The sequence below is a fragment of the Homalodisca vitripennis genome, chromosome 5 (assembly GCF_021130785.1).
Source record: "Homalodisca vitripennis isolate AUS2020 chromosome 5, UT_GWSS_2.1, whole genome shotgun sequence".
NCBI classification, from domain to species: Eukaryota; Metazoa; Arthropoda; class Insecta; order Hemiptera; family Cicadellidae; genus Homalodisca; species Homalodisca vitripennis.
In genome coordinates, this window is record NC_060211.1 from 183,085,322 (window position 1) to 183,096,896 (window position 11,575).

Genomic DNA, 11,575 nt, shown 5'->3' on the forward strand with positions numbered 1-11,575 from the left:
TACCGATTGTGTTTAACATCCGCTTAATGTTATACAGGAACTAGGCATGGATGAAGGGTTCGCAGTACATCCTCGACATGACTGTCCTCACCTCCCAGCCGTCACAGGTGTACCAACTACAGGCATCAGCGTCAGCTCACCTTGCTCGGACTGTACTCCTGACACTGCCACGCAGGAGAATTGGATATGTCTCACATGTTACTCTGTAAGTGTGTTCTGTGGTCTTTACCAATGAATAAATTACAGACTTACCCTGAAATGGAATTTTCTTATTTAATTTTTAATATAAAACTTGAACAGTAGTACGTTTTAGAGCCGTTATATTATGTACAGGTCCGCTGCGGTCGAGTGGTCAAAGAACATATGTTGTTCCACTCTGCTGAGTTGTCACATCCGATTGTACTGGGCTTCGAGGATCTCTCAGTCTGGTGCTATCTCTGCGAATCTTACATCGAAAGTCCTGTAAGTCATTGCATACCTTTGTAGTTAATATCTTTTGTACAGTAATTTTTTTGTAGTTCTTAGTAAACTGTCTTGTTTTTAGTGTATAATATTGACAATGTCAAATGTTTTTCTAACTGTGCTATGTTCATAACCTAGTTTTGTAACTAAATTGATTTACTGTTTGATTAATTTTCAAATTGCAATAAATAATTATTTTCCTCTTTATTATTTCATTAAATGTTGTAAATATTTTCACATGAAGTGGTTTTGAGGTATACATATTTCTGTGATCATACTTGGGGATGTTAATTATTGAGTTATTCATAATTTATTACATTTTTCCAGGAAAATTCTCGAATTAAAATGTATGATTTTTATTTTTCAGGTTCTTTACGAAGCAAAAAATGCAGCTTACATGAGTAAATTTGGAGAAACAATGCCCAACATCTACCCCGAATGACACAGCTTTGTTTACGGAAATGATCAATCTTGTTATATTTGTTTAATTTATTTAAATATTTTTAAAATGTGTTAGCAAATAAGTTTTTACTTACCCAAAATAATATTAAATGCAAGAGAAAAATTATATTGACCTGTAGTGTAAATGTTGTTATGTTTAATATTTTAATATATTTTTACTTTTAACCGATTCCTGCTGTGGCCTGATAACCAATTTAAGTACTGAAAAAAATTACCTTTTACTACCAAATACGTAACGCACAGTTGTAGTACAAATAATATAATATACGAAAGTTCATAGTTCTGTACATATGCCTTTTAATTAGTTTATGAGATTTTATTATAATAATGTACAGTATATGCTTGTATATAAGTTATATAACAATAATGAATGTGATAATAAATGTTGGATTAGAGGTTATTTTTGCCATTCAAAACTGATTATCATCCTTTTATATTGATGAAAATATTTTAAAAAAATTAGATGGGTAATTGTGAAATGAACACAAAATAGTAATTGTTACAATTGTGTCAGTATTGTACTTGAAAGAAGATTATTAGAATGATGTGGAAAACTTAATCCAAAAGTACTTAATCTAATTATTGTTAGTATTTCCTTAAACAGGAATTGTCATCGAGTCTGCCCAACCTCTATATTTTATATTATCACTTGAAACAATACCACCATTCAAACGTTTATGATTTAAAAACATGTATTGTTTAATCAAATTATTTTTATTTAGATATAAGTAGTAATTATAAGCACAATATTATTGTCAAAAATGTTTTTGCTGACAATTAATGTAGGTGTTCATGTATGTGTATATGTTGTGTATAACGTTGATCTCAAAGAGATGATTGGTCAGTTGAAGATTAGCCCAAGTCATATGACAACCCTCCACAAAAAGCACTTAGTTTCCGAATTGACACTGTCGTGAAAATAGCAAAATTAGCTATTTTAGCTGAGTGTTTTATGCATTACTGCTGTAAAACTATAATTTATTTGGTGACAAAATAGTAAAAATTAGTTCAAAATTACCAGAGTGCTATTATTATTATTAAATGTGCAAATAGTAAGAATTATTATAACCTGTCAATTTGTATGTTTAATCAAATTAAACTAGGTACAGAATATTTTATGTTCTGCTACATGAATTGAATATTGATTATTTCTAGTACATTAAAACTGTAATTAATTTTCTTTTATGACAAAATAGTTGGCACGGAAATCTAGTTTGATTTAATAATATAAGTAGTTCTAGAATTTTTTGTTGCAGTAGTGCATATATTTCATGCACTAAAATATATATTAAAATGTCACTAAAATAGCAAATAAAAAAATTTAAAATGTATTGATATCTCAAAAATTACAATATCTTTATTTTTATTAGCTTATAAAATTTCTTTCGGATCGACTGATTTATCACTTCTTTGAATGGGATACCATAAATATTGAAAGACTGTTCTCAAACATATTCTCAACATAATAATGTGTAAACTTGCAGAGTACACAAGAAGTGTCAGAAGTGAGTAATGATATTAATACAACTTTCATACAATGATATTAATACATGTAGTGGTTGATTTAACTCCAATGTAACATAAGGTAAATAAAAATAGAATAAATGATTCATAAAATATTGTATTTATTTTATTACTTGAGCTTCAATCCAGTTTACATCCTTCCTGATCTGTTCTAATATTTTCACCTTTAATATTTGATTTCACACTGAGCTTTATCATTGAAGGTGTAAGTGGCAACAATTGTTTAAACATTACAAGCTAAGGATGTTTTTAAGGGTTTTTTCCCTAGTTCTGGCACACACAACGTTATGTTTTATTGAAATGCAATATCAACATAGCATTTTTATTTATTAATGAAAATTATCTTTTATTAATTTCTCTTTAGAGAATACTTTATTACATAAGTTAAATTAAATTTGTCTAATTACGGAAAACCTATTCTACTAGAACATTTTTAAATACAAAAACAAAATTTGGTATGTTGTAATTCCAATTTTTCGGAGTAGACATAAAAAATTTAAAATAAAAATAAAATAACAAAAAATACTTTTTTTTACTTTTGCAAGAAGAATAATGTAAAACAAAATAAAAATCTACTAAAAGGTAAAATTTATTGTAATACAGTTATAATTATTCAAACAATACCAAAATAGTGCCCCTTTTAAAACTTTATTACTACATCTAAATTGCCTTATATAAAAAGTTTGCAACAAACTAATGGGTTCAAAGTTGGAAATTGGCTGTTTCCTTTGTTTGCTCAATTAGACTTTGAACTCTACTTAGTTTTGTGGGTCCTTTATAGATGTTTTATAAATGCCGTACAATAAATCTTATTATGTACTCTATTAAATGAGGTATTTCTTGCATTCAATCACTTTGATTCTCTGAACCTGTGAGACAATAATGAGAACACCACTTTGTCTGGATTATATTTGTTTGTAGTCTAAGTGTCTCTCTCTGATGTCAAAATGTGTAAAGAATTCATTTTGATCTTCGTCGTTGAATATTTTGGATCCCTCAGATGAATGTTGATTCCAGGAGTCAAGTCTGTCACAGCTTTTCAGGCGCTGCACTAAGTGGAAGGTGAACTGAAGCTGAACTTAACATTCATTTTGATTCTTGAATTGCAAATTCTCTTCTGTATAGTTTTGAAGACACTTTCAAATTTGTGTGAGTTTTATTTGGAATGCTTACATGAACATTGAGCTTATCCTCAGCAAAGTTAATACAACATAAATATAGCGAGAAACAATATTTGTAACAATTTCATTACATAATTTCACTGGAGAAACTCTAGATCACCTTTTAATTTTATTCTTTTCATTTTAGGGTGTTCATACAATGTGTTAAGAATACAGTTCGGAATCAAATTACAGTAAAACCTGTCATATCCGGCCTAGTATGTGCGTTTATATTGGATTTGATTGATTCGAAGTTCTTTAAATTTTTGTTTACTTTAGTCTTTTTAACCAACACTAGAGATGTAACGTACAGGTGTTTTGTATTAATAGAATTTTATTCGTGCTCTTTTTAAATGTATTTCCCCATATCTCAATATCATAAACTAATTGGAAGTAAACAAATTCAAAACATACCACTTTGAGGCTTTCTCATTGCAGAATTCAGACAGTTTTCTAATCATAAATATTACTTTAGATAACTTTAAACAAAGATTACTTTATATGTTCATTCTAATTAAAAATTTTGTCAACGATCAGTCCAATACATTTTGTAGAATAATAAGTTTGTGGAATCTAAATCGTCAATTGCTATTTGAATTTCAATGGAAACTTTTTTGTTTGAAGTAAAATTTACAGCTATTAATTTACATTGACTGTTAAAAAGTTTGTATTTTAAAGTAGCAAATTGCACTGTATTAATAATTTGTGTATTTACTATGATTTCTAAGTCTAAATGTTTGTAAAGTATAGAAGTTTTATCTAGATATACAATTGTCTGCTTAGGATTACTTACATTTCATATGCCAGTAATATATATTGAGAATAACAATAGATCAGAAACAGGCCTGAACCCCGGAGCACACCGTACTTAATATCTGTTATTTTAGATGTGACTTCTGCTTGATCATTTTTTATGATCAGTTTCAAAGAGCATTCAGACTAAAAAAAAGCAATTAGAGTAATCGCAAAATCAAATTTAGAGAGTCATGCAGAGAAGCCTTCAAGAAATTGCAGCTGTTGACTCTGCCGTTCCTCTACATTTTGGAAACAACTTTGTTTTGTATGAGTAAATGTGCCTTAACCAGAGGCTAAGATATACACATGTATGAGACGCGTGGCAGAGCAAACTACCGGACTAGGAGGCACAGAACGGTGGTTTATGAACGCCTACTCTCGCAAGTGGGTGTGCATTTCCTCAACAGATTGCCCAATTCAAGTAAAGGTGCCCCAACGCCTAAGGCATTAAAGACTCGCCTCAAACGCTTCTTGGTGTCTCAAGCATTCTATAATGCGGGTGAGTTTTTGGCATTTGAATGGGAAACCGCCCAATTAGAAGACTGACTCTGCTGTACTAAGTTAGTTGCATTGGCGATCAATGAAAGAGGCATGATTGTAAAGTTGTATGTATGAATGCCTGGAATTTTAGAAATTCCGTATTGACAATTTGCCATACAATGTATATATTGTCGCTGCAATAAAAAAGATTTTGATTTAGATTTACTAATAAATTATTTCCAACAGACTAAGTAAGATCTCGGTAAATAGGTGTCTCTCTTATTCTGTAGTCTTCTAATCCATATATATGTGTTTATATATATATATATATATATATATATATATATATATATATATATATATAATCAGTCAAAAACTTTTTGTAGATTCAGAAACACCACAAATTAATAGAATTACCATTTTTTTTACTCCTTTCATTATTTCAGAGGGAAATTTGGTTATGGATGACAAAATTGGATTTCCCCCTTGTGAATCCATGTTGATGTACAAAAAGTATGCTCAGCTTCTAAAAATCAGTTAACCTATGACAAATTGCTTTCTCAAAAACTTTAACAATAACATGAAGTACAAAATTGGTCTTTAATTAATAAGTTCTAAGCAGTTTTCCTTTTTGAAAATAGTCACAATCTTGGAAATTTTAACATTTTCTGAAAAAATCCCTAATTCAAAACCTGTATTAATTATATATGACAGGATTTGCTATAGCATTTGAAATATTCTTTAATAGATTAGTACTCATACAACAACAACCAACTGCAAAAGTATTCTTTGAGTTCTTTATTATTTTAACATCTTTGTCAGAAGTTGGGTAAAGAAACATGCTGCCGCCAATTCTTAGATCCTTGAAAGAGTAACTCAGATTACTAAAATTATCATCCAATAGTTCAGGGATGCTTTTAAAAGTATTCATTAAACTGACTGACAATAACATTGAGATCAGTTATAATTTCTCAGTGGAATGTTAGCTTGATTTTTTATATTTTTTTCTAAATCTCTGTTCACAATTTTACATGTATCAACTGTTTTTATAATTCAAAATGTTATTTGCCTTGTATTCTTGTTTTCTTTGTTTAAAGGTTATTTTTGACGATGGAAGGATTGTGAAGGAAACAGGATTTTTCCGGACATTTGCCATCGTTCAGTGAAACAAGAAAACAGTAACACTACGTTTCGAGATCTGCAATCTGATCTCTTCTTCAGGTAAAGAACTAACCTAATACATAATTACAAACTAGGTTAAAATAAACAAAACTTACTAAAGCGTTGTGGCACGCCTAAGTCAGGAATCACAACCTACATGTTGTTGTCAACTTCACTAACACTAAAGACATGCACTTAATACAAAACTATACAAAACACTAATCAAAATTAGTGCTTTAGTAAGTTTTGTTTATTTTAACCTAGTTTGTAATTATGTATTAGGTTAGTTCTTTACCTGAAGAAGAGATCAGATTGCAGATCTCGAAACGTAGTGTTACTGTTTTCTTGTTTCACTGAACGATGGCAAATGTCCGGAAAAATCCTGTTTCCTTCATTCTTGTTTTATTTTTCTTTGCATATTTTCATATTTTGCTTTGCATTTTCAAGAGATTTTTAAATGTAAATTATTATGATTTTAAACCCAAAGTGATTAAAGGGAAATTTAAATATTTGTTATGTCAGTAATGTCTAGTTATACAAGAGGTTTAATACTAATCTATTTTTTACTAAACAACAAATATCAAGATTGTAATTTTAAATTTCAACAAAATTAAAATATAGCTTGTTGACATCACAACTCACTGTTATAGTACTCCAGGATTCTTTTCGAAGAAAATAATATAGCCTATTATTCATGAATTTTCTGCATTGAAAGTCTGTGCTTTTGTAGGTTTATTCATATGCTTCAACGTGATCTGATAATCCTGTAATTATGACTTAAGAAATTACATTTTTTATTAATAGGCTACCTTATACAAAGCTAACTGTTTATTCTGTGTGGGTGGTTTATCAAATAACTAAAAATGAATTCATTAATAAAATGTATTAGTTTAGATTTATTGGTTGTAGTGCCTTAAATACCAGTAGTAAAATCTCCTTACTAGAATAGTATTACAACTAGAACCAAGTGAGTCAACTATTTTGGATAGTTTACATATTACTCTGTCAATGTCAGAACTGGGCTGCCCGTAAACACAAAAATAACTATGTGCTTCTCATGGTCCAACTTAGTTATGATTCCTGTAGCTTCAAGCACTTCACATGAAGTTACGTCAAGTTTTTAAAATGATACAGAATTCTTAGTGAAATTGTAGCTCCACCACCTTTAAGTTCTAGAACAAGAATCAGCAAATGTGTATATCCCATTATTAAATTTTAGACATTCAAGAATGTTATCAATTAACCAATGTTCAATGTGTGTGATATCACGTTTATTTCTGAAGGAAACTTACAACACAATCACACTCATAAAAATACAAGTATATGTATTACTTATTGTAACACATATTAAACACCACATTTTTAGTTTCTGTTGCAATTAAAAACGAGCTATTGCATTGGTAGACAGAACAAATATGTTATTGCTCTTTCTACATGAACACTCATCTCCGATCAAAACAAATACCGTAATACGGGGTGAATAGGGACAGTTTTTAAAGTTATTTAACAATATTTTAACATCCAAATGACATCTGACATAACTCACATGGTTAATAGTTGGTACTAATGTCTAGGCATCTAATCACACTCCTCTCCTTTCTCAATCAGTAATACCGATTTTTATATTTATTTTATTAATACTGTCCCTATTCACCCCAGGGTTGGGGTCAATAGGGACACCTATTTATTTTACATTAAAATGCCTATTGGGTGTTACTATGGAGTGTATAGGGACACTTTTATGTTTTTTTTTATTCCATTTTAGTTATTAAACATGATTAGATATTCTGTTAACCATTATTTTGTAAACATATTGTCATAAATAAGGATAAATGATTTTGAAAATCGTTGCAAAGTACAAAGTTTTTATTTGTAAAGTAACAAGTTTTACAGTAGGCTACTTACGTTTCAATGGTTTTTAAATAGGCCTAGATATAAAATAATAAAATTTATGAAAACACACTTTTTACATTTGTTTTGGCCTACTTTAGGGGGTCGGATTCAAAAATATACCGTCCCCTCTGTGAGTGTGGCGGTTTTAAAACTGCCAAAACGTCATCCTTGTTAAATGGGAACTCATCAGGCACATTGGGAAAATAAAAAATATTGTCACATTTACTGGACTGCCGAAGGAATGTCCCAATAAATTCTGCATCTTCGATTCCTAAAACCTTCCCAATAAAAATCTTTACCCCCTTATCATACGTAAATCTCACTTTCACCCAGTCTCCTTCACTGATGCACTCCGCTAAATCTTCAGAACGCTCTTCATCGCTCTTTTCCATATCATAACCTTCTTCATTAGAATCATAATTGGAAAATTCTTGATTGTCTGGTACATCTTCGTTTTCAGATCTTTCATTTTCTGTTTCTTCCTCGTCAGGGTCATCAAAATCTGCAAGAGTGATGCTGCGGCCAGCCGGAATGTTCAGTTTTTTTTTTCGGCCTACTGCTTGTTTTTCACTCCCATCACCATAACGCATCTCTTTCAAGAAAGTTGTTAAACTGTCATTTACACTAGTGCTGCTATTAGCCTAACTGCCATCAACATCTTCATCCTCACACAGCTCAGGGGGCAGCCGGTCCAACACACGTTTTCGGTTAAGAGGAAAAATTCCTGCCTTGTCAAAACCTGCAATGATGTCTTTCTGTAAGTTAGGCTCTAGTTTTTGTAGGGCTTTCCTCACATGAGATGGAAAATATCTCTTATCAAAGGCATTGCTATTCCTTTCATGAAATTTTGCTTCTTCCATAACATTACGCCAGCATTTTTTCATGGGACCAAACAGTGCTATATCCAGGGGCTGCGTCAAATGGGTTGAATTAGCCGGCAGAAAAACAAACTGGATGTTGTTTTGTTCACTTAGCCGAATAACAACCGGTGACAAATGTGAACTTAGGTTGTCACCTATTACAACTTTTTTCCCATTTGATCTGCGACAGTATGGGATGACAACTCTCTGAAACCAATCTAAAAATGTGTTTCCGTCAATCCAACCTGACTTGGTGCGGTTGTAAAAGCATCCTGAAGGTCCACCTTGGCACCTTAAATCGTACAAGTTAGTGGCTTTATAAATTATGTAAGGAGCCAGCATTTTGCCAGAAGCAGTGGCAGCAAACATCACAGACACATTGCTCTTACTTTCGTTCATAACTCGCTCAGGGTATTTACAACCCCTTTTAAAAATTAGTTTGCGACGGCCTGGGTCATCGGACAACGCAGTCTCATCATAATTGATTATCATATCGGGAGGAACATCTGTAACAGTGTCCTTCAACTCATCAAAATAGTCATTGATTACTTTTGGAGATAATTTCGCTCTACTTCTTTTAATGTTTTGGCACATTCTTTGGGACAGAATGGCCTTGTGTCTTGATAAAAACCCATCAGCCCAGTCTGCACCAGGAAAGTTATTTTTAAATTTTAATACATTCTTCCCTTCTCTATCCAAATGATATTTAACAAAACACCGAACATCAAATGTACTCAGAGGATAACCCCATTCACCACACTTAGATAGGCTAGCACTGATTTCTTGCTCTAACTTTGAGTCCAACGCGGTCTGTCCTCCTTTCTTTTTAAAAGTCAACTTTCGTCCACTTCTTGCTTTTTTTGCGTATCGGTGCAGCGCTGATTTTGAGATTTTAAACTGCTCTCCAGCTTTTCTAATAGACATGCCTTTTGCCACGGCATCTAGTGCTCGTTTTATGGCTTCTTCATCAACAGGGCGGTGATGTTTGGCCCTCGGATCTCTTTTATAAGTCCTCGGCATCTGAAATCAAACGACACAGATTAGGCTAAGTCTTAAAAATATACTTTAAGACTGCATAAATATCATTATAAAAACATCTAATAAGCAATTTCTTTCATTGAAGGTAACCTACGCAACAAACTATTTTATGTTAGATCACTTGGCTTTGACCACAAACAATGTCCCCATTCACCCTTTTTTTTCTTCGAAGTACGCTTTCTTTTTGTTTTAAAATTTGTAACATAACAAATTATTATCCTATTTCTACTTATATTACGTTATTTTACTCACCTTGAGGTATTTAAAAAGGCTAGATTATTCTTGTTTCATAGAAACATCAACTTGGTTCACACCACAACAAACTTTTGAGGTTATGACAAATTCCTAAAAAGTCAACAAAACACAGAAGTTGTAAACATAGAGTAATAAATGTCAACAAAGTTTTTTTCAGACACGTTTTCGTAGGGTATGTTATGGCTTAACTATTGACACTTTGTTTACCACTATTTGATAAAAAACATGTATGTAACAAAATAAAACAAAACTTTTTCCGTTTTTGTCCCTAATCACCTCGGCGTCCCTATTCACCCCGTAATACGGTAATACGTTAATATCAAAAATAGGTAACTAAAACCCTTTTTAAAACATTTATTTGCCATACACTGTCTCGACATTAAGCCATCTTCAGTGGACATTAATCTATATAAAGATAACCCTGTGATGTGGAGTTAATAACAATAAATTATACGTTATTTTGCCTTATGTTTTATTTTCAATTGTGAAGTTAAATCTTATAATTATTTTAAATTTATTATATTTATTTAGTTTATACATTTTCAGTATCAACTCATATCTGTATATTGCTTGTTATTGAGCCTATAGCTTCAACTAACTATACATGGCGTTGAAATATTTCGTATAAATTTGCTATATCACCTGACTCACTTTGCCAGAGATTTCAAAATGATGTGCATTCTTATCACACCAGAAATAGTAGTAATATTTCAAGGACGCATTCCAGGCTAGAGAAAACACTCAATAGTCACGTAGAAATGTCTTTTAAAATCTATAATAAAATTAATAAATATATTAAAATTAGCAATTACTTTAACAATCAAAAGTTCTTATTAACAAAATTTTATGAATGGCTGTTGAATAATCCAGTCTATTCAGTTCAAGAATTTTTGCTTTTGGAACAAATAGATATTTTTTAGATAACTATATGCCTATAACTGAAACTTGTGATACATTTAAATTTATGAGCTGATGCAATATTGTTGTATATGTTATATTTAAACTTTTATGTGCAGTTTTATTTGTTATTTGACTTCAGTGTTTTTATGCTATTTTTGTCTTTCATAATAATTATTTTGTCTGTGATAATTTATTCTTATGTATGTTACTTTTATGTGCAATATCTATTTTTATGTGCAATATTTATTTATTTATTATAGCCTAGTAAAACTTAAAACCCATGTCTGTTAGCTAATGATATATTCAAATATTTATAATTTTTTATGTCATAAATTATTGAAGAATTGACTGTAGCTAATTCAAGCTGTAATATGACTTTGTCAATACATATGTATTATGTCAACGACAAAATAAAGATTCTTGATTCTTGATTCTTGATTCTTGAACTAATGTAAATTTTTTTAATGAAACCATTCTCTAACGAACATTCTTAGGCCTGATTCGGTTGCGCGCACAGCTACGTGTCTCCTACTGTAATTTGCTGTTTTTGCAGAAATTTAGTTTTCATGTACAAAATTAGAGCAT

At 31.0% G+C, this 11,575-nt stretch overlaps 2 protein-coding genes across 2 annotated transcripts in view; one reads left to right on the top strand and one right to left on the bottom strand.

Moving 5' to 3' along the window:
* The window catches only part of LOC124363302 (histone deacetylase 6-like), a 44,262-nt gene extending 41,714 nt beyond the window's left edge, over positions 1 to 2,548 (top strand). The window contains 3 exon segments of the mRNA XM_046818531.1: positions 38 to 205; positions 334 to 462; positions 830 to 2,548. Coding sequence (XP_046674487.1) covers positions 38 to 205; positions 334 to 462; positions 830 to 904 — 372 coding nt within the window. The 3' untranslated portion in view covers positions 905 to 2,548.
* Positions 2,549 to 8,428: 5,880 nt separating this feature from the next.
* Positions 8,429 to 10,213, bottom strand: LOC124363303 (jerky protein homolog-like). The gene is made up of 2 exons (XM_046818532.1): positions 10,088 to 10,213; positions 8,429 to 9,817 (listed from the first exon to the last, which is right to left on the bottom strand). Exon 2 carries the CDS (start codon positions 9,815 to 9,817, stop codon positions 8,579 to 8,581), a length of 1,239 nt encoding a protein of 412 aa, XP_046674488.1. The 5' UTR covers positions 10,088 to 10,213; the 3' UTR covers positions 8,429 to 8,578.
* Positions 10,214 to 11,575: the final 1,362 nt, after the last annotated feature.